The sequence below is a fragment of the Acartia tonsa genome, chromosome 6 (genome assembly GCF_053477335.1).
Source record: "Acartia tonsa isolate MP-2025a chromosome 6, ASM5347733v1, whole genome shotgun sequence".
NCBI classification, from domain to species: Eukaryota; Metazoa; Arthropoda; class Copepoda; order Calanoida; family Acartiidae; genus Acartia; species Acartia tonsa.
This window is the reverse complement of record NC_137265.1, coordinates 35,926,129-35,953,053: the sequence shown is the minus strand read 5'-3', so window position 1 is coordinate 35,953,053 and position 26,925 is coordinate 35,926,129. Positions and strand designations below refer to the sequence as shown.

General features: G+C 32.1%; 1 protein-coding gene across 4 annotated transcripts in view; it reads right to left on the bottom strand.

Annotated features, from left to right (window-relative positions):
* Positions 1-694: 694 nt before the first annotated feature.
* LOC145322516 (circadian locomoter output cycles protein kaput-like) overlaps positions 695-26,925 on the bottom strand; it is a 45,399-nt gene continuing 19,168 nt past the window's right edge. For 2 of the 4 annotated variants that reach the window (XM_080164558.1, XM_080164559.1), the window contains 11 exons: positions 26,271-26,341; positions 23,753-23,811; positions 20,722-20,771; positions 14,053-14,105; positions 13,441-13,549; positions 10,663-10,768; positions 10,252-10,429; positions 9,797-9,884; positions 7,233-7,380; positions 6,192-6,345; positions 695-5,816 (listed from right to left, as the gene is read on the bottom strand). In XM_080164558.1, coding sequence (XP_080020684.1) covers positions 5,774-5,816; positions 6,192-6,345; positions 7,233-7,380; positions 9,797-9,884; positions 10,252-10,429; positions 10,663-10,768; positions 13,441-13,549; positions 14,053-14,105; positions 20,722-20,771; positions 23,753-23,811; positions 26,271-26,341 — 1,059 coding nt within the window. In that variant the 3' untranslated portion in view covers positions 695-5,773. Of the gene's footprint in view, positions 5,817-6,191; positions 6,346-7,232; positions 7,381-7,973; positions 8,424-9,796; positions 9,885-10,251; positions 10,430-10,662; positions 10,769-13,440; positions 13,550-14,052; positions 14,106-20,721; positions 20,772-23,752; positions 23,812-26,270; positions 26,342-26,925 lie in introns of those variants that run through there. The other 2 variants (XR_013880743.1, XM_080164560.1) reach the window with 2 other exon arrangements.

Below are 26,925 nucleotides of genomic sequence, written 5' to 3'. Positions count from 1 at the left end.
AGGTTTAAAATTTGAAGTATCTTAGTCAAAAATTGTGGTCACAGGAGCCTTTTAAAGATTTCTAGAGACCTGAAGGATCATACCTGGAACCTGAAATTGACACCTATATTTTATATGAGGATGTACGATTATAGGATATCTTAGTATTTGGTAAAGTAAAATGATTTGTTTGAGTCAAAAAATATTTTTGCCTTTTACCCTGATGACCATGCCAGGTTTTCTGGCATACTATGCCTGCCAGGATGGAGATATTCCATAATTTTCGACTTTCAGTTATGTGTCATACCCATATTTAAAAGTAACTCAGATATGGTCCTCTATCATTTACACACAGAACATAAGATATAAAAAACTGGAGGGGGGGGGGGGGATACAACGCCTTCCCCCGACCGTTAAGGGTTAAAGTTTTGTCATATGTTTTACAGTACAATAGGGAAGAAATTTATACACGAATCAATTTACCTAAGAAAAGCCGTCTCCTAAAATATGCTACAAATGAGGCCTGACTCAAAATGCGAACGCAATGAAAAAAATATTGCCTTAAGTACCAAGGTCTGAAAAATGTTTCAACCAATAAGATGTCTTAAAAGTAGCGTCAAGTATTCTCCTATTGGCTGATATATCTCTAGGTTATCTCTAAATAGGAATTTCCTACACTTTACTCCTATAAGTCCAAAAAAAGGGGTTAATCATCTATACTTTCTATATTTATTGTATTATTTTATTTGATATTTTTATTTTATATATTTGATTCTTTATTGATAACAACAAATCCACAATTAATAATAGGTGACTTTAACTGGTAGAATTAGGCAAACATAATGAGAATAAAGTTCCCAGTATGGCTTCGAAACCGATTAACATCCGCTGGATTAGAACCGGTTCTCAGTCACACTGACATATAGCATCGTATAATACACAATTTCTCACGAATATTAACATAAAAATCATAAAATTAATACCAGATTTTTTAGCCCTGGTCTTTGACCCCTCGGACTAACAAATCTGATTTTAAGCTTATTTTTTGATTTTAAAATCCACGGAAAGCTGTCTATAATACGATAAGATAAATAACTATACATATTTTTTAATAAAACAAACGTAAATTATAACATTTACACGATAGTCCTGAATTGAATCAAGACAAATTGAGATTAATAAATGAGGACCAAACCAGCATAAAAAAAAACTTTTAAATGAGATAATTTAGACGATTATTCTCAAAGGAAAGTTAAGGACCATTGGACTGTAAATCTTTTATTCTTGAATCTTGATAGATTGGTTCAAACTTGAGGTGTCCAAACCTTTAAATTAAATAAGAGATAAATTGGGGATGTAACCCTTAAGCTCCATTAGGACTATTAAAGAAGCATTGTTAGTTTTTTAAATATTACAAGAAATCTAGTAAATACAGGTATCTAAAGGGATAAGACAATGGCAGATAAATTAATGAAGATACACAACATTACCTCTTCAGTAGATTACAATTAGTGGTTGAAACGCTAGGACACTCAACTTAATTAACCATCCAATAAAAATCTAAAAAATAATAATCCCTATGTCCACTCCATTTCTGAGTATAGCCTAGTTTTGTAGTAAATTATTAATATTGAAAGACTGAAAATTTTATTGATGTTGGTTTCATGCCATTTTTTTGAGAACTCAATTTGTCTTGATTGATTTCAGGACGATTGTGATTTGAGTAAAACATAACAAGAAAAAAAAATAATATTTGTATATATTTTGAAACAAGAGGTTATCACAATTAATACTTTTTCTAATTATAAAACCGTGGCATTTAAACATAATTTTGTTTATATAATTTCCTTTTCAGTTTGATTAAATTTTATGGAAATATAGAAGTGCAAAGAAAAATAACTTTTTCCAGTGTAGATTTCAAACCGATTAATATCCGCTGGATTAGAACCAGTTCTCGGCTGTGCTGAAAAATCATATATAGCATCGTATCACTGACAATTTTCTGCGATTATTATAATAACAATCATTCGTGAAATTGTTAGTCGGACTAACTAAACTGGTTTTAATCTTAAAATTTTTCATTTCAATATCCGTCGAAAGTTGTCTGTAATAAGATATTCTTTTAAACTATGGACTAGAGAAAGACATATGATATTCTTAATAAAATAAACCTTTAAACAGATATTTCTATTATAATTATGAATAAGCCTTGATTGTTAATAATTTAATCGGAAATTCTATTTCAATGGATATATTATTACTTGGATCTTACACCAGATTTTCATGTTTTCTATTAATGTGAGACACACAATCCATATAATATAAAATAACAATTTCCATTTCCACCACCTCCCCCCCTACTGGATAAACGAACAGACCAATAAATTACAGGGGAAATCGCAAGCTAAATTGAAGACAATTTTTCTCCTGTCATAATATCCACGTATATTCTACATCCATTTATATTTCTTAAACTAAGACACAAGTTTATTTAGAAACATGTACATAATTATTTTTTTAAGAGAAATTGAAATATGCTTACGTAAAAGAAGTTTCTGGATTTTTCAGGGATAAGACAATGGACGATAAATTGATGTAAATCATAATATTAATATCATTGTTGGAAAAGTTTGTACTAACCAATCAAAATTTTAAAAATACTAATGCTTTTGAGCTGATGACTTTTAATACCAGTTTAAGTCCAATGTCCACTACCTCTGCTTTAAATGAATCCTAGAAACTCGTAATACATTGACATTGTTCTTTCTAAGTTAAAAATTCCTTCTCTATGCCTTATCTAAGTTACAACAACTATAGTCGACAGACAACAAGAAAGAAAATACATTAAAAAAATATTTAAAAGGCAACTTTCACGAAAGAGTTCTAAATAATTTTACCTAAGAACACTAGTATATAAATAAAGTATTATTTAAATGAGAAATTCACATTAAACTAATCCTACAAAAATACACCACTTCATGAGCGCTGGAAAACTTTCAAAACTTTTTCATCGACATAAATGTCATTTTAAAATGCCCATGTATTACTTTTTTGTTATTAAAGGTTAAGGCTTCAAAATTGGGGTATTTGGTCTACTTGTGACACACAATGATTTCGAAGGTGCTTTGACTTTTGTGTCAGAACCTAAATTGGGACATAGTGCATTTCATTGCCCTAGGTTTGGTAACTTTATTTCACTTTTCAATAAAATCTAAAATGCAGCGGATTTTAAGAAAATTAGATTTGAAAATTTCAAGTTAAATTTTCATCCCCTAGGAGTTATCGCATAATCATGACAAGAAAAGCAAAGATTTTTATTTCAAATTTTTAACAACTTTGCTTTTATAAAGTCTTTCATAAAACCTCTTTATATATGATTTATTTAAGGCTGAATTTCCGTGACCTTAGCAAAGCAACTGATAAAAATGGCCATTAATTAACTCCCTTCAGGAGTGGTTTTATGAAGAACTTTATAAAAGCAAAGTTGTTCAAAATTTTAAATAAATAATGAAATCTTTGCTTTTCTTGTCATTATTATGCGATAATGCCTAGGGGATAAAAATTAAACTTGAAATTTTCAAATCTAGTTTTCTCAAAAACCGCTGCATTTTAGATTTTATTGAAAAGTGAAATGAAGTTACCTAACCTAGGGTAATGAAATGAACTATGTCCCAATTTAGGTTCTGACACAAAAGTCAAAGCACCTTCGAAATCATTGTGGACAGTCTTTAAGCAGTTTGAACGGTGTATTTCTTGCAGGCTTCCTTTAGCTAACGTTAAATTAATTTGCTTACACTCTTAGAATCGTTAATGAAAGTTTCCTTTAGTAAATATTACAGATTTTAGGGATCCAGCAAAAAATGTAAGTTTATTTATTGAAAAAATATACTGTTTTTATTTCAGAAAATGATTTACATTAAAAATATATGATCTCAACTAATGAGGGATTTTAAATTTATCTAAAAATATATATTGACAAATTTAAATTAAGAGAGATATTTCATTTGAAAAAAAAATATTTTTGCTCCAACTTTTCTACCATCCAAAATAAATACTGAAATATAATGATTTCAGTGTACAACTTGTTATGAATGTTTATACCAAATCTATAGTAAAATTTTGGAGACAAAACAAAAATCTTCAGATAAAATATCCCTCCCTGAAATATACTATTTAACTTTTGAATAAACCAGATTTATGAATCAGTCTTTATTTAACATAAAAAATAATTAAGTCTTTTTTCATTGAGGAAGTAAATCATTTTTTTGTAGGTAATTTAGAAGTTAATAATTCTGTTATTTAGCACTTTTTTTATGTATTTTATAAAAAATATCTTTTATGGGTAGGTATTAATATATTTTGAATGGAAAGTATTTCTATTTTGTATTTTACATTAATTATATTTTTCCTGAACTAGTAACATTTAACATTAAACCTATAAAACCTAAATTGATAATTCTACCTATTTATTATATCATTTTATTTGAATTGACTTTGATTTTTAAGTTTGGTAAAAAATAAACTTTAGATGAGACATGAAATTGAAAAATATGTCTTTGAATATTTTTTTTATATAGATATTATGAAAATATTATATATACATTACCTAACAAAATTTATAGGATATCTTTTTATAATATACTGATGTTAGAAATCTTATCAGGAATATAAACCAATAAAAATCTCATTTTGACCGTTAAAATATCATAATTTGTCGTTTTCTTAAGTCTTTTATGAACTTCATAGAAACGTTGTTAAAAAAAATGTAAACATTAGAAAAAGAAATTACGATTATTGTGTTGATTTTAACTGATTTTCTATGTTTAACTATAATTGATTTTAAGCTTTTCAGAATGTTTTTAAATGAACTAAGTACATAGTATTACGGAACTGTGTCATAGATAGAGTCCCACTTAATCTTGAAAACACACCTTATTTTTAGTTAAAATAGATTTAGAAATCAAAAATAACAACTTAAATGATTAAATATTTTCTTTAAATAATTAATTTTAGCTTTATAGTTGATAAATTTTACAATAACATTTAATAATCTGATGACATTTATTATTATTATACATTACTACAACATATCATTGATTCTGAATGAATTCTCTAGAAATTATTATTAAACAAGGACATTTTTATTATTAACAAAGGAAGGGGGATTGTTGTATAGATCTCGTATTTAAGGTATAAAGGACACTTGACGATATGTAATAAACCCCAAAATTCATATATAGCTTCAAAGAAAAAGCCCCACTGAAAAAATATCTGTTTAGCGGCAAAAAATCATGTTTTATAGAAAAAGGAAACAAATTGCCTAAAATATCTGAATTTTTTAGATTTGTTTCTAGAGAGCTGTGAAAGATTTATTATTTTTCAGTATTCTTCATAACTTAATTACGAGATCTTAAAACAACTATCACCCCTCCCTTTCACATCACTTTTTAATTACCAAAATGACTGGCTTGGCACTTAAAGTCAACTTTGAGAAGTTTATTTTTTATCTATTATAATTTTCTTATTGTTGCAAAGCTCTTTATTTTTGATTATAATTGCTTTTTATATTTAATTCAACTTATTTTCTTGTACTTACTTTTATAAACATGCATTTTCTGGCTCTTAAATACACTTTAAATTGCTTTGTGTATTTTTGAAATGATCTTTTTTGATAAATATATGCATGATTTTTATACTTTTTTTTATATAGCTTGCATTGTATTGTTTATACCCATTTGACTCACTAATTAAATTAGTTAATATATTTATGTACAATATATATATAAATTTAATTTCATTGTAACTGGTTAAGATCGGTCATTAGCAGCTGAACCCCTACACAGAAAATGTTCATAAAATTTTTATAAATTAGTTAGTATTAAAATAATCTGTATGTTCTACACACTATAATATTTTCATTTGAGATGCCATTAGCTTGTTTTTGCTGATATGAATCTATAAATATAGTTGTATAACATGACAAATACCTGGATCCCCTGTTGGGGACCTTTTGCGTCTGCTAACAAATTGATTTCTGTTCTGTTGTAGCGCCTTGGCTGTATTAATATTCCTGACGCTATTGATTTTCAAAGACCCAATTGAAAGTCGGCACAGGTTCCTCGGGGGTAAGAACTTACAATCATCTAAACCCTTTCCCTTCTAATGTTTTGCTGCAATAAACATAAAACAAGAATCATGTTATGAACATCCCTGACACAAGATGTCCAGTCCCACCGTTCCCGCCGTCTCCCGGACCACCACCACCGACAAGACCATTGGCGGCTGCGTCCAGATCCATGCTCGTCACCATGCGGGGTCCCACGAGGCTGGTAGGCGTGTTGCTGGTGTTCACTAGCCCGCCAATACCTAAATCATAACAGTTATTTTTATCTTGATCCAAATAATTGATGGAAAAATAGATTTAAAGGACGTTCTCTCTTTCGCAGGATAACTTCGTGTAGCTTTTTATTAGCGAAGCTACTCTATAATTCGAAATGTACGTCAGTCTTTATACAATACACGTTTATGGGGAATCGCGATTTTCTCGGCTGTTATTCAAGATAGACAGCTGAAAATTCTATTTAACATTCCCATTATTATTGAGCATACTAAACTATGAAATATCCATGGCGTACGAAGAGCACATAAGAAGCTTTTTGGCTGCTTTTATATTTAGTAATAGGTAAAATTAATACTTAATATTTATTAAAATGTAGATTGTTTGTGCTAACTAGCAGTGTCCAAATATTTTCACCAATAATTATAATCCTTATAAGTAACAGGATGTTTGTGTGTCTGTGTGTTTGTTTGTACCAAAGGATCTAGCTAACCGCTGAACCGATCCGGTTCTCCTTAACAGGATAGCTTCTCATAGGTCCCGGGAAGGTTTATAACTTTTTGGGGGAGGGTACCACCACCCTCCCTAGAGAACCCTCCCCAGAGAAATAATAATAAATCGAAATTTTTATTTTAAGTATAGATACTCCTACGTAACATTGCGAGGTATCGTATAAAGAGACTCTTACGTAACATTGCGAGGTATCGTATAAAGAGACTCTTACGCAACATATCGTAGAAACTTGAACGCAACAAAAAACCAAACATTTAAAGTGCCACTAAAGGCTTCTAGGGGCGTAGCCGCTAGTCAATATAAAAGTAAGTTTTTTTTCATCGCATTGTGTAATCGATAAAACATTATCCTAAACTGCTAATTTTACACAAATTATTATAATTTAATTATTCAATTTGTGTACCTGGTTGTGACATAATGGATTGTTGGTGGGTGCCAATGATGGCAGCTGTAGGTACTGCAACAGTTACCGGTCCACCGATACTCTGCTGGGGGCGTCGGGGGGTGGGGGGCAGGTGGGATGGCAGTAGGTACGGACTCGCATCTGTCACCTAAATATACATATTAATATAGACATTAAGATAACTAAAGGTATACCTAATAGATTTTTTGCAAGATAGATTTATTGTTGTGTTGGGTTTTCGTGCATAGTGATAATACTGGCGGCTGCGCCCATAGCATACAAGGACTATGTATTCGAATGTGTAGGTATGGACATAAAACCACTCCAAGACTCTATTATAAAGATAAAACAGCCTTAAACTACTCCATGACCTATATCAAGATTTCCGAAAACGTTTCGGTAGTGATCAAAACCTTGAGCTACAGACAAAATAACCTTACTACTTTATATATTTTTCGGTATGAGCTACAATAAATAGATAGATATAAAAAAGGAGACAAATTTAGATAGACGTATACAGTAAAGAAAACGTTTCTGTCTTCTGCACGCTTTGAAATAATGTGCTATTTTTCTAAACTTATTCTATATTCACTTTAACTTGAAATGATTTTGTTTGTCAAGTAATCAAAGTTATTACTAGATCTACTTTTAATTTATTACATAATTACTCCAACATTACTATCATTCACCACTACAGGAGGATTTGGAATCAAAGTCAACTCAAATGTTAAGACAGTATAATTTAATTTTAGAACATTTATTTAACAAAATACAAGACATAACAAAAAAATTTATTCAACAAAGATGCTTATATGTAATCTGATTAACAAATAGGAGCAATAAAATCTAAATTACATTCATAACATTTTGCTTTCTTTTACTGGACTTACAAAATATTTGCACAAAATCATGATTGAACTTAAAGAATTTTTAAAAAAGCGGAATTTTTTAAATGAAGAAAGCATAATATGAGTAAAAGGTAAAATTTTAATCGAGGTGATTTAATAAGGTAATATATAGCTAGGATTTGATGTTTGATTGGTAGAACTTAAATTAGTGGGTGTATCAGTTTCTTTTATTGGATATTGAAATTATTGAAGACATATCATTCGTATGATGTTCAATGTTTGTTTGTTTACTGGTGTTGAGTTGATTAAATAGAGTTATCAGTTACTGTAAACTCTTGGCAAACTATAAAAAAAGTGAGATATAATATCATACAGTAAACACTTCTGTTTATATGACAGAAGGAAATCAATGGGTAGAAAATATCCATCTGATAGTGGTACATTCCCAGTGATGATACACAAAATTACCCCTACTGTAGATAACATTTAGTGGTTGAACGTTTGGACACTTAAATTTAGGGACAAACCAATCAAAATTCATTAGAAGTCCCCAAAATTGTAAAGCCAACCAATAAAAAAATGTTACTATAAAACTTTGGGGACTAGGGTAATAACAGCCTATTATCCCCCCTCTCTGTCTGGGTAGGATGGATGGTTGTACATGTACAAGTAGGAAAAGCTTTGCTGATAAATTGAATTGAAAAATTGAAATGTAGGAGAGTCTCTTGACGGATAAATTTCAATGATATTCACTCCTTGGAATGAGTTAATTTGGTGGACAACAAAGTTGTTACACCAACGTGACACCACTACCTGTACACACTAAACAGGGATACTGGCATACGCCAATGAAAGAAAATCTTTCATAATGGGGGAAGTAATTTATTCTAGTGAGGGTAAATTTACTCCCCCCGAAAAAAAACCTACCTAAGATATAAATGAGAGTCATATCGTTCTAGTGGTTTGAGATATCTTTCAGTTCCGATACACACAGAAAAAGACATACTGTTTTTATTTAAAACTATTTATATTTATCAAATGCTTTGTTTAAATCAAAGTGTTAACATAATTACAATATTTTAATAATTCTTCTTTATTCCTGTAGATCTAATATTCATTAGAATGTATTTTTTTGCCTAACAACTAGGTACATTTCTTAGATAGCTGAAAAGATACAAAAAATATAAATTTAACTTAAAACAAATAACTTAGAAATAAATTTATTCTAAAATTAAGTCTTAGATTAGTAGAATTCAGAAGAATGTTGTGAAAAGAAGCTAATGACCTAGCCTGTTTAACTCCAGCAGTTGTTCTACCTAACAACAACAACATACCTGAGTGGTGAGTAGAAGCTGTTGATCTAGCGTGTTTAATTCCAGCAGTTATTCAACTTAACAACAACAACAACATACCTGAGTTGGTTAGTAAAAGCTGTTGATCTAGTCTGTTTAACTCCAGCAGTTGTTCTACCTAACAACAACAACATACCTGAGTGGTGAGTAGAAGCTGTTGATCTAGTCTGTTTAATTCCAGCAGTTGTTCTACCTAACAACAACAACAACAACAACATACCTGAGTGGTGAGTAGGATCTAGCGTGTTCAATTCCAGCAGTTATTCAACTTAACAACAACAACAACATACCTGAGTTGGTTAGTAAAAGCTGTTGATCTAGTCTGTTTAATACCAGCAGTTGTTCTACAACAACAACAACATACCTGAGTGGTGAGTAGAAGCTGTTGATCTAGTCTGTTTAGTTCCCGCTGCTGTTCTGCTATTCGTCGGCTCAATTCCAGGTGTTTAGATCTAAATAAAAAAAAATGCCTATTTATTAAAAAACAAAATTGAAGTTAAAAAAGTTGTTGTTTTACTACCTACATAAATATTTTTAAATATTAAGTATTATCATTGGGACCACCCCATGTACTTGTGGTTTTTTTCTGATGACATTGAAAAAAAAATATCTTTATACCAACCATTCTTAGCAAACTATGAATTTTACTTCTAAAGAAAAACTTAATCCGAAATTTCAGTCATCTTTGTCTCCAGAAAAAAAATACCATTGCTAGATATAGACATAATTAAGTGGTTGGTTACAGCTTGGAGTTAAACCACTGCACTAGAAATGTTATATTTTTTTTGTTGCATCTTTTTACTTTCTTATTACTCGTACCTGAGCTGTCTTTGAAGTAACTGTTGAGCTGGAGTCAGAACGAGGGGGGATTCCGCCGCCCCAAGATCTCCTACACCTCCGGGAACAACATCCTGAGTGTTGACACCCCCGCCGCCCCCTCCCGGACCTAGGCCACCCACCACACAATTCTCTATGCTTCCCTCGTCCATGCCAGAGACTGAAAAAAGTAAACAAATATTTTATGTCATGTGTAATATCATGATATGGCTTAACAACCTTGGGGGGGTTTCACTGAATTTTGATTGGTTGGTTCACTTAGTTTATTCCAACCACTAATTGTGATCTACAAAAGGCGTAATTTTGTGTATTATCATTGGGGATCAATTTATCGGAAATTGTCCTATCCCTTTAGATCCCTTCCTATTCCACTATTCTGCTGATTCTGTTTACCTGAAAGTGATTCAGAAATGGCAAGATCCTGTTGGATTTGTAGGCCAGACATTTCCTGGTTGCTCATACTAGCTCCACTCCCGGAGTAACGGCTCCGGTAACTACTCTGAATATATAGATAGACATATAGTTACATAGATAGATAGATAGATAGATATATAGATAGACAGATAGATAGATACAAAAGACATTTCCTGGTTGCTCATACTAGCCTCGCTCCCGGAGTAAAGGCTCCGGTAACTACTCTGAATAGATAGATAGACATATAGTTACATAGATAGATAGATAGATAGACAGATAGATAGATACAAAAGACATTTCCTAAAATGCTTTGCTCTCATTGGTGGAAAATTGGCTCACCCCGATCTGGCTCACAACTAAAATGATTTAAAGATCCAGCTCAGGATTTGAAAATTATATAATTAAAATAATTATTTATAATGATGCTACAAAACATATTATTGTTGACCAAAATTATCTATTACTTTGAACACTAGAAAAAAAAAACAAATACTTTATGTCACTTCCTCAAGGAAACTAAAAAAGTGACGCAATTTTTTGACGGATTTTCTGTAATACGCAAAATTAGCCTGAAAAATTAAATCTGTCGCTGGCCTAGTAATTTTTACAAGAATAGCAATATTCATAAAAGTTTATCTTAAATTGAAATTTTTTCAATCAGTGTCTGTATTTTTACTACTACTTAAAACTAAACCAACGACTGCGCCTCTAGCATATTAGGACTCTATATTCGAAGGGATATGAGAGAACAGAAAAATAACCTAAAACCATACCCAGACTTATGTATAAATAGTAGCCTAAAACCATTTCGGGACCTATAAGAAGCTTCACTGTAAAGGATAACCAAATCGGTTCAGTGGTTGGCTTCAGACAAAAAGCTTACTACTTTATGTAATAGGATGATGCGTGTTTTTCTGTGAAGCTTTATTTTGGTACCAAGTAGGTTTCAGAATGTGTTTTACCAATCTAAACTGATAACCAGCCCCCCCCCCCCCACCCCCACTGACATTTTAAAATAGGGATGGCAATCCGTCAAATTTTTGGACCGGATTCAGATTCTTACAAGAATCCGTCCAAAATTCCCGCGGATTCCTGATTCTTATTTTTGGCGGATTCCGGATTCTAGCAAAATTTTAAAAAGCTTTTATTAAAAATTTAAGTGCTACATATGTCCAAAAATTAATGTTCTTGGTGGTCTCTATATTTCACTTCCGATAATCGAACCAGATTTTAGAAGATATTATATATAATGATGATAATCTTTGCCTTCAAAAAGGGGGAGTTGAAAGAAAAAAAAACGCTAATTTTAGCCTACCAATTAAGAATCCGAATCCGCTATTAAAAAACAGATTACGGATTCGGATTCCAAAATTGGCCAAAAATTGGGCGGATCCCGGATTCGGATTGTCAACCCTATTTTAAAATGAATTAAAAATAAGTGGAGGTAGTTTTTATCCTGTGCCTAGCCCCTGCGTGTGGGCCTAGCCATGCAAGGCGACCCCGTAATCCAATAAAACCTATCTTAACCTCACCTAAAATAATAATAAACAAACGAAGAACCCCCCCCCCTTATTTTCAATTTATTAAATAAATGAAGGGGGGAGGTATTTGTTTACCTAATTTTGAAAAACACGATATTATTAAATTTAAGAGAAGCTAAGATGTGATTAATTTTCTAAAATAACAGACTATAAATAAATAAATTATATATTTCTTGGAAAATCTTGCACTATCATATTAGCAACTCTTATCACAATAACAAGGATGGCAACATCCATAAAAGCTAGCCTCTTAGATGGTAAGACAAACAAACATTAACACTTCAACAAAACTGAATGACCCCGAAGATGCACAAACTAATCGGACCAACTATTTCTCAGATCTTTAGCTTCAGACCAAAACATTAGGTAGTAATTTAAATAATGGGATGAAAAATAAGCATTAGAAAACAACTGTAGAGTTGCTAAATATATAAATAAGTCGCTCATTTTGTGCATTTAGTTTATTTATAGACAAAGATGTAGACAGAACAAGAAAGACTGTTATCATATAAGAATGTTAAACCTGTAAATCTTATTTTGTCGAGTTGCTACGATTTTATTAATCTCAGTATTTGAAAAGTAATACTTACTGCACATTAAAATTTCTTTTTCCGCAGACAATCGTCTATACTATGAGACTATACATATTTTTTCAATCTGGCTTTGGACTGGTTTTATTTTAAATGATAATTTTTTGCCATGCTTTTATCCACGTGGATGTAAATATAGATGTTTTATTATCATAATTATCTTAATTAGTATCAATAACAAACTATTAATCAAGATATCAAAAGTGCAATATTTCAAAATCCATAGTTCATACTTATATAAAATAGAAATGCGTCATTAAAGATGATTTGGATTTGCTATTTAGTAATGCTTTGTTTCCTTTTAAAAGCGAAGCTTTTCAGTTATAAGGGTCGGTCCGTACCTAACAGTTAGCTAATTTTGTTAATTTAGACATGTTAGAATTGCACTATCGATTTCAAGCTTTGCATGATGATTCCTATAACAGGAGGTACAATTTAGAAAGCATGGTAATTCTATGATCTTGATCACTACCAGAATGTCCGTAAGTCCATTTAAAGCGTGTAGATATTCAACTTAATTGCTCCTAGATGCTATTTGGGGCATAAATTTGATCTACTGATGTGTAGCCTGTTATTGCTGCGCTTGTTATGGACAATCATATTACTTAAAACTATATTCCTCTTACCAATTGTTGATTTGTATTTATTTCTTGTGACATTCTACTGGAGGAGGCAAATCCTGTTCCCGTGGAGCCACACACAGAGGATTTACTCGACCAGGTTGGAGTCCCAGATCTGATAAAAAATATATCTCTTAAACGGTTTCATCAATATGTTATAGTTTTAAAAATAATCATAATACTGGAACTTTACAATGCTTCGCAAGGAATTGTTTTTGAGGGTAACAACGAAGAACAGATCTGAAACAATAGATCTCTTAAACTGCTTAAGCTATAGGCTTAATTTAATTATTATTATATTGTAAATGATTATTTCTGGGTGGAAAGCATAACACCTAATTGTCTTTTGCGAACCTGTCATTCTAAATTTTGAAGGAACCTCCTGAATTATTTCTTTGCTATTACTTAAGAGAAGACACCTAAAATCCTCTATGTTTTTTTGACAATCAGCTGTATTCTAGATAGACAGTGATTTTTTAGATGATTAGTGGGCATATTCTCTATACAATTGGTCCGTCTGTTTCCCGTACTGCTCTTATTTACATCTATTTATTATGGAAAAATAGCTTGTAAATATTGGGAGAAAAAAAGGGTTGTATATTAATTTAAAAGTTTTACCTGAAAGAATGAGTTTTGCCAGATTTACTCTCGTCTCCCTTTTGGGATTCCATCTAAAAATAGAAAAAAAAGATAGATAATTATATTGGGTTGTAGTTGGAAAGATAGATAAATAACAATCTTCCCCTTGAGATTCTCTAAAAAAACTAGATATAATGAGATATAGAAATGTATGTACCATATCCTTTATTTTTACATACAGAAATCTATACTTGTAAAAGATTTATATATTACATATTAATATACGAGTCAAGCTTCAATAAGGAAATAGTCTAGGGGTATAAAAACCCCATTCTAGCAAACTCAATCGGTTTAAACTTGGTTTAGTAAGATGTTACGACAGGAAAAAGAATCTTACTACATCCTATAATAAGATAATATTTTTTACTAAAACGAGACAGAAAGTTGTAATTTAAGGTAAAGTGTCCCTCGGTCCGTGTATCTATCCCATTGACACTACTAAAAATCTAACTATGCCTTTTCTATAATGCTTTTAAGGAAGGAATCCACTTAAGTAAAGCAAGTAATATAATCAGGGAGGGAGGAGACATTTGGCTGTTAATAACACTAGTCCCCAAAGTTTTAAAATAACGTTTTCTTATTCGTTGGCTCAACAACTTTGGGGACTTTTATTGAATTTGATTGGTTGGTACATTAGGTTGAGTTTCCAAACGTTTTAACTACTATTTGCAATCAATAGAAAGAATAATGTTTTGTATAATCATTGGGATGCACAACCATTTATCGACCTTTGTATTATCCCTTTAGATACCTGATAATATTACACAATTGGATATTTTGCTAAGGGTTTTGTAATTCTTTATCTACCAGATAAACTTAAAAACAATATGAACTATAAAAATATTGTTTTATTTGAAGAAAACAACTTTAAAATTTCAATAAACTTTTATTTTGAAACTCTTTATATTAACTAAATAAATTAATAATCACGAAACCTAGATAATGTAAGATCAATATTTTTTTTGTTAATTTTAAGTTCCGTTTGGAATAAGACTTAAATATAATTTCCATTAAACGGAATATATAATCTTGAGGACGAAGTTTCATCAATTATCGTATAATTTTATAATTCTTGAACCCAAAGTTTAAAAAAAACGTTTTCGCATTTATTAGCTTAAAAACTTTATGAGCTTACTTGATAAGGTTATACAAGATAGCAGTGACCAAAATTTTCTACCAATAGTTTTAATTTATAGAAAGGGTAGTTTTGTTTTGTCATAAATTGCAATGATAGGTCTATTCTTATATTCCTAATATTTTTACTCTTTTTATGCGTATTGCAGATTTTCCTAGATTCTGAAAGTTGGGATATTTTATACAAAGTAAAACTAATTTGCCTCTATTTTTTTTCATGAAAAGCCCATAGTAACATCCTGGAAAAACATTTTCTGCCTTTATAGTTCTACAAATTTATTTTTACTTATCTTTTAATATGTAAATTAAATTAATATGATTTATGTCATTTAGACTGAAGAGGGTGCAATGTCCACCGAAATATATTTCAATAAATAACTAAGAAGTATCAAAGACTTTTTCACTCAGTGAATTTATCACATTCTGGAAAAAGCTAAAACTAACGTTTGAAAAGCAGTACATTTGGCCCAAAAAAGAATTGACAGAATAGTTTTCTTCAGGTTTAGAATATACAATTTTTTTACGGTAATTTTCTAGCTTCAAAGACCTTTCCCCTCCAAATTTCATAAATCTTGGAGCGCGGCTACTCTGTAACTTACCTCTTTAACGTGGAATCCACTAAAGAAAAGATTAAAACCCCGGCACACACACATCTTATTATGCACATAAATGACAAAAAATATCATAGCGGCTGCGCAGTTAGCCGCCCAAAAAAAACGGCAAATAAAGTCACCTTCTTACCATTTTTTTCAGCTTTATTTTTGATATCACCCCCAAGTTATCACGATAGTTTGTGTCACACATATTTGTTTTTTTTGCTGTTTTAAACTTTAAACTAGATCTTTCAAGATCTGGAATTACTCTGAAATGGTCACAAATGCAGTTTTCCAATCACTGGTGAATAAATTTTGGAAAACTTTTGCAGTAGACTTTTGTGTCCATAATATTTGCGCCGAGTCCGTATAATATTATTTCTCTGTGAAGCAACCCTCCCTGGCTGTATATATATACTCTGTTGGGTCAGCTTCGGGATAAACCGGGAAGGTTCGAGAATACTTTGCGGAGTTCCCTTAATCCAACCAAAAAAATAGGGGCGGATGCTTTCTCTGTATCTAAGCAGGAATCCAAATGTATAAGACAATGGGCGATAAATGATGTACATCCCCAATGCTGATACACATAATTAATCCTTCTCTAGATAAAATAAATGGTTGAAACGTTAACTTAAAAAATCAACCAATCAAAATTTACTCAAAGTCCCCAAAATTGGTAAGTTAGCGAGTAAGAAAACATTATTATGTCCCCTCCATCCTTAAAACATTATTTTCTGCCATAAAAATTTTTTTTTTGTCTCTTTGCTAAAAATAAAATTTGCTAGAATAAGGAATCACAATAATAATTGTATTCACCCTTGATAAGGCGTAGTCCAATAGTTAAACTGAGGGAGGGGGATGGAGGATTATGCCCCTCCTCCCCACTTCCATCTGCTAGAAGAGAATTGAAGAGAATAAGGGAGAATGTTCATAGTTAGACTAGATGGTGATAGAACATGTGAGAATAACATGACAGATTTCATGTTCTTTACATGATTTTTTTCTGTAATGACAGGGATTTTTTACCCATTTATTCGTATAAATTGTGACCCAATTAATTAAAAAGGAAATATTTTAAATGTTGTTTCTTTAGGGCTAATCTAAAAATAAATAAAATTATAAAACATTACAGTTATATTCTATTCTTTGATTTTTTACAATTTTAGTTTTATACATGCTACACATTTAGGAATTCTGAATAAAAAGATGAGCTTAAATTATAATTGTCTAACAAATAAAAACTATAAATGTACTATTATGTCTGTAAAAACTAAGTTGATCTCTACCGTGAACAATGATATGAAATCATGCCCGATGCACGGCACCAAAAGTAAAGAGTTATATTTTATTTTATTGCTCTTTTGCAATGCGGTTTTATATTTATAAATTTTATGATTACTTCATCTAAAAAATATATTTTGCCGAGAAATTTTGAGTCAAAAATGATGTTTGCATCCTAATTCTAAATTTACGTAGACTGAAAACATCATTTTAAATTTGAGATCAACACTTACATTGCATTGTACCAAAACTGCTGAAAATCTATGTTCAAATGGATATAGAATCCTTATACCAAAGTAACAGGATCTTTGTCTGTTTGTGTATCTGTGTGTCTGTACCGAAGAATCTCGCTAACCGCTGAACCGATCGGGTTCTCCTTAACAGGGTAGCTTCTCATAGGTCCTGGGAAGGTTTATAACTATTTTCTTGGGGGGGGGGTAGGACACCCACAACCCCCCTAAAAATGAAAAATACCAACCCCCCCACAAAAAAATTTTCCACCCCCTAAAATATTTTTTTTTACCTTTCCTTTTAAAATCTAAAAAAGAAATTGGGTTATCAAATTCGACTTCCCCCTCCTCAAGTGCCCCTAGAGGCCTCTAGGGGGCGTAGCCGTTAGTAAGTAGATATTGTGACAGGGGAATTTTGTCCTCAATTTAGGTAGACAATCAAGTCTTCAAATATTGGACAATACGTTTCTCCATGGTTATGCGATGTGAAGGGGTGTGGGTATCGTTATATTAGCCAGCTAGGAGAAACATTTTATCAAAATATGCGAAAATCTCTTAGAATATCCACATCTATTGTTAAACAATTTATGATTCTCCGAAAGTAAATACTATTTGATTTAGGATAAAGATATAATATCATACTTTTTTTTCACCGGCCTACAAGTTCTAAACGCTTTTGTCAAGTTTTAATGCAGTTTTTTTGTCTGGCTAAATTAAGTATACAAATTTTGCATTTTTATTTCAATTTTACATTAAAGTAGCAATTTCACCATTCCTGCACCCCCCTCCCTATATTTTTGTGTTTATGTGCATTGAAGGTAACTTCTGTATTTATCGTTGGCACGTTTTTGGCTATCTTTTTAATATGTGGATTAAATATTAAAATCAACCCCCCCCCCTCTCCAGAAAAAGATGTTCTATTTTAAAGAAAAAAAATATCATCAAGGGAAAATCCCCCACCCCATAAGGCTAAGGAAGAAGCAACATTTTCTTGATTACAATCGTAAATAATAGAATTTTAAATAGAAGGTTGAAAAATTGTGTTCGAGTCTAGAATTTTAATCATAGTATCCAATTTGATAAGCTTTAACAAATATCAACCCAACCTAAAGTCCCAGGAAGGAAGTGAACAATGGACTGCTTAATACACTAGTCTACAAAGTTTTATAATAACGTTTTCTTATTCTTTGCTTTAATAACTTTGGGGACTTTTATTGAAATTTGATTAGTTGGTTCATCAAATTGAGTGTCTAAACATTTCAACCACTAATATTAATCTACTGTAGGGATAATTTCGTTTATCATTATTGGGGGTTACATCGGCAATTGTCTTATCCCTTTAATTCCCTGGGTTGTGAACCCCCACTTAAAAGAAAAAATGGGTATAGTCCTTTCCACGACATCCCTCCATAAGGGGCGATTCTTCGTATTTTTCACAGTAAGTTTTCTCCTATTTCTAGCCCCTGCGGGGGGCTCTAACCCTGCGGGGCCAATTACCTAACCCTGTGGGGCAATCACCTAACCCAATACAACCTAACCTAACCTAAAATAACCTATAAAAAGCCATTTTCAAAATACGACAAATCGCCCCTTATGGAGGGATGTCGTGGAAAGGACTATACCCGAAAAAATAAAGGTATTTTTTTTCTCTGCAAGGAGAAATCGCGCACACATCCTCAATAAAACATACCTTGGACTCATAAAAAAATTTCCTAATGAAATTGTGGATTGATTGGTCCGGCATATTTACAATACAGACAGACAACAGGCATCGTGTTACTCTAACAAGTCAACAATAAATGTGGAGCATTTGGTTTTTCGGGAGATTTTAACCTTGTTTTCAAAACTTTCTTCTGTACAATTTAAATATGATTTTTTTACGTTTATACTTTAATGCTTTGTCCTTCTTTCAGTGAAGCGATACGATCAAAAATAGATTGGGAATGTTTTTAATAAAAACAAAAAAAAACAAAGATATATGTAGAATTAAATTTCTAGTTGTTTCGACCAATTACCTATCTTTTTGGTTTGGACAAAACAATTTTTTTTATAGGGGGGGGGGGGTGGCGAATATATGGGATTCTTCTGGGAATAGGGGGGGGGGGGTTAAGAGAGTGGTATACTCCCCGAGTCCCCACACATATTAGAAAAGGGTAGCCATGTCAGTCCAATGGTTAGCGAGCTCATTCGGTACAAACAAGCAGATATATTATACATCCTGTTACTTAAAAGAAAGATTTTTTTAGGTATAAAAGAGCTCAGTGGTAGTTTACTAAAAAAAACAGTGTAAAACGACCTTTTTAGAATACATACCTATCTAAATATGTAAAATGTGATAGTACATGATAATTTTTGTACAGTTTTAGAAAACTTCTATACAATAAAACGATTATTGAATACAAAAAAATCAGCGGGGTTGAATTATTTCTAACATATTTTCAGCGAACTTTCATCTATCTTACTACTGTTAAAACATAATGCCTAATACATCTATAAGTGATCTCAAAGGATTAGACAATGGACAATAAATCAATATGTACATCTCCAATGATGAAATTACCCATTCTGCAGATGAAATTATTTGTGGAAAAGTTTGGATACCACAAATTTAAAACCAAACTATCAAAAGTCAATAGAAATAGCAAAATGTATTGAGCCAACGAATAAGATAACATGGTTGAAACACTTAAGGTACCAATATTATTTATATCCAATGCCCCCTCCCTGATAACTAAGTATGTTAGTCAGTTACATTTTTTAACCCATGAAACTTTTTTTCTTATAATATGTTGTACTAACGGATACGCCCCTAGAGGCCCCTAGGGTCACTGGAGGTAAGGGGGTTAATTTAAGACCCCTTATTAATTTCATTTTCTAAGGCGATTTCTCTTGGGAGATTATTGTACCCTAGCTCCCCAAGTAGATTGATAAAGTTTAGGACCAATTGGAAGCTACATTGTTAAGGAGAACCATATCAATTCAGTGGTTAGCAAGATCTTTTGTTACTCTCACACCGATAGACACAGGACCTGTTACTTTATTTTTCGAATATGCAATACATTCACAGATAGTCTTCATAAAAATCTATTAGTAGATAGAAACTAAGCTTTATAAAATTTCATAAATCGAATAGGTATTATCAACTAGTTTTAAAATTTGTTTTCTCGTATTCATTCGAATCCGGTGGATAGGAACCGGTTCTCATCCATACGAAAAAACTATGTCTAGCATCGTATTATATCCAGTTTTCTACGAATATAGAAATGTACAATAATAAGATTAAAACTAGTTTTTTTAGCCGGTGCCTTCGGCACCACGGGGCTAAAAAAACTAGTTTTAAGCTTATAATTGTACATTCTATATCCGCGGAAAACCGTTTATAATACGATACGAGAAATAACTATTCTTACCTTTTCCAGTTTGTCTGCATTTTCCTGAACTTCTTTGTAATTCACAACCTGGTGCCATGTGATTCCATTATTTTTTGTTACCTTGAGGCCTCTAAGTGCAATTGAGATTAAAAGGAATTTTAGTTTTAAACATTTTTTGTGGGGTGGGGGGGGGGGGGTCATTGTCTTGACCTATGAGAAGCTACATTAAAAAGGAAACTCATATCGGTTCAGCGACACACACACACACAGTCTTAGTCCGTTTGTAAATTCATGCTTTTTTGGGATTCGCCAAATAATATTAATAATTATGTCCGTCTGTACACATTAAGTATTTCTTTTCGGACAATAAAAATACTGGTCATACGATGGTTTTGGGCTATTTTCTAGGGAGGTGGAACAGACACTCTCAAATAAAAATTACTTTCAGTATGAATTTGACTGAAATCTATTATGTCCAAACAAGGACGCCAAAGCTTTTTAATGGGGTCGGGGTATTCAACCCTCCCTCTCCCATGAAAATCTTTGAATCCAAGACAACTAGCGGACATATTTTTCTAGGATAGCCTAAAGTTTATACAATTACATAATTTCATAGCATATAAATGTAGGGTAAACAGTTTTATAATGCAATGCTTAATCATACTAAGGGTGTTCAAATATCTTAAAAGTTGATATTTTTAGTGTCCAAATGTTAAAATGAGTTATTTCTAAACACAAAACATGAAAGAAATTTCAACAATCATTATTATAGCCAAAGATCTAAAGAGATAAGACAATCGACGATAAATTGTTGTTTAATTCACAAACGATAAGAATTAAAAGTACCCCTTCTCTTGGTAAAAATTATAGTTAAAAAGATTGGACACTTGTAATTGGACACAACGCTATCAAGATCTAATAAAAGTGCCCAAAGTTTTTAGGCCAACGGATGAGAGAAAGAACCGGTTTTTTATATAAAACTTTGGGGGCCAGTTCAGTTTTTGTTCATACTTTAAGCTATTAGAACATCATAATGCAAAAACTTTAATTGGGTCCAATTAATATAAAAGATATTCAACATTGATATTATAATATAAATTATTATATCTTAGCACCCCTAATTTCTATAAATAATAAATTACTATTAATCTAATTTTAATCTTAAATGCTGAGTATTTTTGTAACCTATCTTCACTGATTATTTTTTATATCTTTGATTTAGGGATAAATAAAACAGCAAATAAGTTCCGAGGATTTTCTTAAATACATTTAATAATTTTGATCATCTTATTAAACATAAAATTGGGCCCATTTAACAATAGCTTTAATTTAGATTAGCTCCATTCCGTAACCAAGGTTATTAAGTGATTCTGTATTACTATTAATACTTAATTCGTAATATTTCAGTAAGGCTCAGAACCGGTTATAATCCAACAAATCTTAATCGGTTTCAAAATTTTTTTTATCGATTTCTTATTTGTAAAGATTTCTGCCATTCCATACATGCTTACATTTGCTGAGTAAACTTCATGTAATCTTAATTTATAACTTAATGAAAACACAACATTGTACAGGGTGCACCACATAAATCCGGACTTTTTCTTATTTTTAAATAAATAAACATAAAATCGTCAATTTTAAAGATTTTATTGAATTTTAAAAACTGGGAAGTAACCTAGGTATATGACTATTAGATTATTTAATAAAATCGCCACCAGCCTCAATCACCGCCTCTACCCGCCCCCTGAAACGCCCGCCGACCCTGGTTACCATGTCCCTGTCCGAGCAGGCGAAGTTCTCCATGATAGGAGCAATGAGAGAGGTCTTTTTTATATGGGCGCGTCTATTGGTTCATGCTTTAACTGCGCTCCAGGCCCAAAAGTCCATTGGATTAAGATTGGGGCTGCTGGGAAGCCACATCTCCTTAAGGAGTGAGTAACAGCAGGATCCAAATTAACCCATCTTTAAAGCTACCCTTTGACACGGCGGCTCTCATTTGGGCCACAGTTAAGCTAGAACAACGTTTTATACCTTTTTAAAAATGGCATGAAGATTAAGATAGGGTTATCAGCGCAATACATAGTCTAAAACGAGTTTCAAGGTTCCATATGGGCCGATGAAGTCAAGAACCGAGAAATTTTCAAGATTTTTGACGTTTTTGACATCTTAAAATCTACCACGATCCACTTTGTCGGAGTACTACAGCCAAGTCAGCTGGGATAGAGAGCTCTAGTCTTTTCTAGTGTTTTCACTAGGTATCTGATAGTATCTCCAGCAAGTTTCATTAGTCCATCTCATCTTCAGATTGGCTGGGGTCAAATTTAGTAGGCCCAAGTCATAAATCCACGGTAATTTATCTGCGCGATTCGAATCTGCCATGTTGAACATATGCGCGGCCAGCTCGGCGAACACGTCCTCCATCGTCCAAAGATTTTCATGGGCAAAAAGGTCATTACCTAAGTTTTTTATAGTGGGGTCAAACGTCCTGATTGGTCAAGTAGTTTTGGCGCTATGGCCGTTTAAAAAAAGTCCGGATTTATGTGGCGCACCCTGTAGAATTCATCTAAATAACAATAGTTTTTCATCTTTCACTTTAACAGTGGAATATTTTCTTCCTGTATGGCTTTGAAACCAATTAGTACTAGTTTTTAGCCATATTGAAAAATCATGTATAGCATCGTATTTCAGACAATTTTCAACGAATATCAAAATAACAATCATAAACTTAGCACCCGTTTTGTTAGCCCGGGCCTTCGATTTGTAATTTTTCATTAGAATATTCTATGAGAGCTGTCTTTAATACGATGCGATAAATAACTAAAGTTCCTTGAATTCTGTCAATCCAGTTAGAGATCGAAGGAATTTATTGACTTGATATTCAAAAGTTGTTTATTGTCTTAGTTGACACTAGCAGATACGCCCATAGAAGACTCTAGTAAGTAAGTAAGTACAGAAGTATCTACACTTAATAAAATGTTAACATCTTTAGTGTGACGAGATCTAAGCTTAATTAAACACTATGATACACTTCTGCAGTCGTCGCGTGTAAAAAAAATGAATGGAATTTCCTTGTGGGTTGCAACTATAAATTCAGGTTTCGAGTTCCACTGATGATAAGTTATATAATACCTAAAAAAGATGCTTTTTAGTAGCGCAGATACTCTATAGGTATGCAAATGTCCGTCCGTATTTCCGTCAAAAATAGTAATTTCTGGAATATAAAGGGATAAGGTAAGGGGGGGGGGGGGGGGGGAAGTTTGTACACTTATAGGAAATGAAATTCAGTACCAATGTTTGGGAGGGTCGTATGGGCTTGTTTTTAAAGTTATCAACCTAATTCTTTTTGTAGGCTCTCTTATATGACTTGATATACACGTATTTCTTTGAAAATTGAATTTCGGTACTTTCCTTTTAGGGGCTTGTGGAGCAAAAGACCCCCCAAAACACTAAAAATATGAGTTCTGACCTTATTTTTAAAGATATCGACCTGATTTTTTCTTTATAATACTTTTTTAACATACCCGAATCAACGAACCATTACAGATTTCATTTTGTGACTTTCCTTCTAGGGGCTTGTGGAGCAAGAGACCCCCAAAACACAAAAATATGAGTACTGGGCTTATTTTTGAAGATATCGACCTGATTTTTTTTATAATACTTTTTTAACTTAACCGAATTAACGAACCATTACAGATTTCATTTTGGGACTTTCCTCTTAGGGGCTTTTGGAGCAAGAGACCCCCAAAACACAAAAATATGAGTACTGGGCTTATTTTTGAAGATATCAACCTGCCTTTTTTTTTTATATAAAAATAATATTTAAACATAACCGAATCTACGAACCATTACAGATTTCATTTTGGGACTTTCCTTCTAGGGGCTTGTGGAGCAAGAGACCCCCAAAAATCATAAAAATATGAGTTGTGGGCTTCTCTTTTAAGATATCAACCTTATTGTTTTAAATAATAAAAAAATACTATTTTAACATAACCGAATCTACGAACCATTACAGATTTCATTTTGGGACTTTCCTTCTATGGGCTTGTGGAGCAAAAGACCCCAAAAACACTAAAAATATGAGTTCTGAGCTTATTTTTAAAGATATCAACCTGATTTTTTATATAAAATTACTATTTTAACATAACCGAATCTACGAACCATTATAGATTTCATTTTGGGACTTTCCTTCTAGGGGCTTGTGGAGCAAAAGACCCCAAAAACACTAAAAATATGAGTTCTAACCTTATTTTTAAATATATCAACCTGATTTTTTTAGGAACACTTTTTTAACATAACCGAACTAAGAAACCATTACAGATTTCATTTAGGGACTTTCCTTCTAGAAGCTAGTGGGGCAAAAGACCCCCAAAAAATATTTTTAGAGATATTGAGCCGATTTTTTTCGTGAAAACTTTTTTCACATGTTTGAACTCAGAAGCTCAGAACTCATATTTTTAGTGTTTTTGGGGTCTTTTGCTCCACAAGCCCGTAGAAGGAAAGTCCCAAAATGAAATCTGTAATGGTTCGTAGATTCGGTTATATTAAAATAGTATTTTTATATAAAAAATCAGGTTGATATCTTAAAAAAGAAGCCCACAACTCATATTTTTATGATTTTTGGGGGTCTCTTGCTCCACAAGCCCCTAGAAGGAAAGTCTTAAAATGAAATCTGTAATGGTTCGTAGATTCGGTTATGTTTAAATATTATTTTTATATAAAAAAAGCAGGTTGATATCTTCAAAAATAAGCCCAGTACTCATATTTTTGTGTTTTGGGGGTCTCTTGCTCCAAAAGCCCCTAAGAGGAAAGTCCTAAAATGAAATCTGTAATGGTTCGTTAATTCGGTTAAGTTAAAAAAGTATTATAAAAAAAATCAGGTCGATATCTTCAAAAATAAGCCCAGTACTCATATTTTTGTGTTTTGGGGGTCTCTTGCTCCACAAGCCCCTAGAAGGAAAGTCCCAAAATGAAATCTGTAATGGTTCGTTGATTCGGGTATGTTAAAAAAGTATTATAAAGAAAAAATCAGGTCGATATCTTTAAAAATAAGGTCAGAACTCATATTTTTAGTGTTTTGGGGGGTCTTTTGCTCCACAAGCCCCTAAAAGGAAAGTACCGAAATTCAATTTTCAAAGAAATACGTGTATATCAAGTCATATAAGAGAGCCTACAAAAAGAATTAGGTTGATAACTTTAAAAACAAGCCCATACGACCCTCCCAAACTTTGGTACTGAATTTCATTTCCTATAAGTGTACAAACTTCCCCCCCCCCCCCCCCCCTTGTAAAACACTAATAATGAAAAACAAAATTACCCCTTTTGTAGATTACAATTAGTGGTTGAAACGTTACGGAATCAACCAATTAAAATTAAATAGATGTCCCTAAAGTTGTTAAGCCAACGAATAAGAAAACGTCACTATAAAAATTTGGGGACTAGTGTAATAAACAGCCTATTGTCCATTCTCTCTCTGGCTTATCATACTCAAAAAATGTTGAAAGAAATAAGCAAATGTTAATTAAAAACTTTGGGGACCAGTGCAACAATCAGCCCAATGTCCCTTTCCTCCCTGATAATTTAAAAGTTACCTAGATTGCAACCAAATCCACTGTTGGCCTTTTGTCAGGAAACGATAAAAACAGGAGGTACATTCACCAGTCTAAACATAGCATACGGGTATAGTCCCTTTCGTAGCAAAGCCTCTTATTTTGACAGTAACTTTTCTCCTATTTCCAGCCCTAGCGGGGGGCGATACAATGTTTGTCACTTAAGATCTCAGAGACGAGAATGAGGTAAAAACAAGGTACCTTGAGCCCTCCATATTTTCAAAACTCCGTAAGATTACAAATTTAATCCTATTAGTTTTATATCCACAAAATTTATTAGAAAAAGTGTGACTATAATAAATTTTAAGTAGCGGGTTTCGTCGTATTTTCACTGCAGCTTTTCACCTATTTCTAGCCCCTTGCCTAAATAACCTATCAAGCGTTTCTGTGAAAATACAACGAAACCCGCTACTTCGTTTTCTTTCCATGATCCATATTTTTAGAGTAAATTACAGATTTTATTTTATTTTTATGGATAATTTGATACTTATCATGGAAAATGGGTGAAATGTACAAAATTTATACTCTGTTTAAAAATAAGATTTTTGTTATATAATATTATACATAAATATTGAAATATAAGAAGTAATTAGAAGGTATTGAAAATAAAGTTAAACCTCTTAAATATAAATATTTT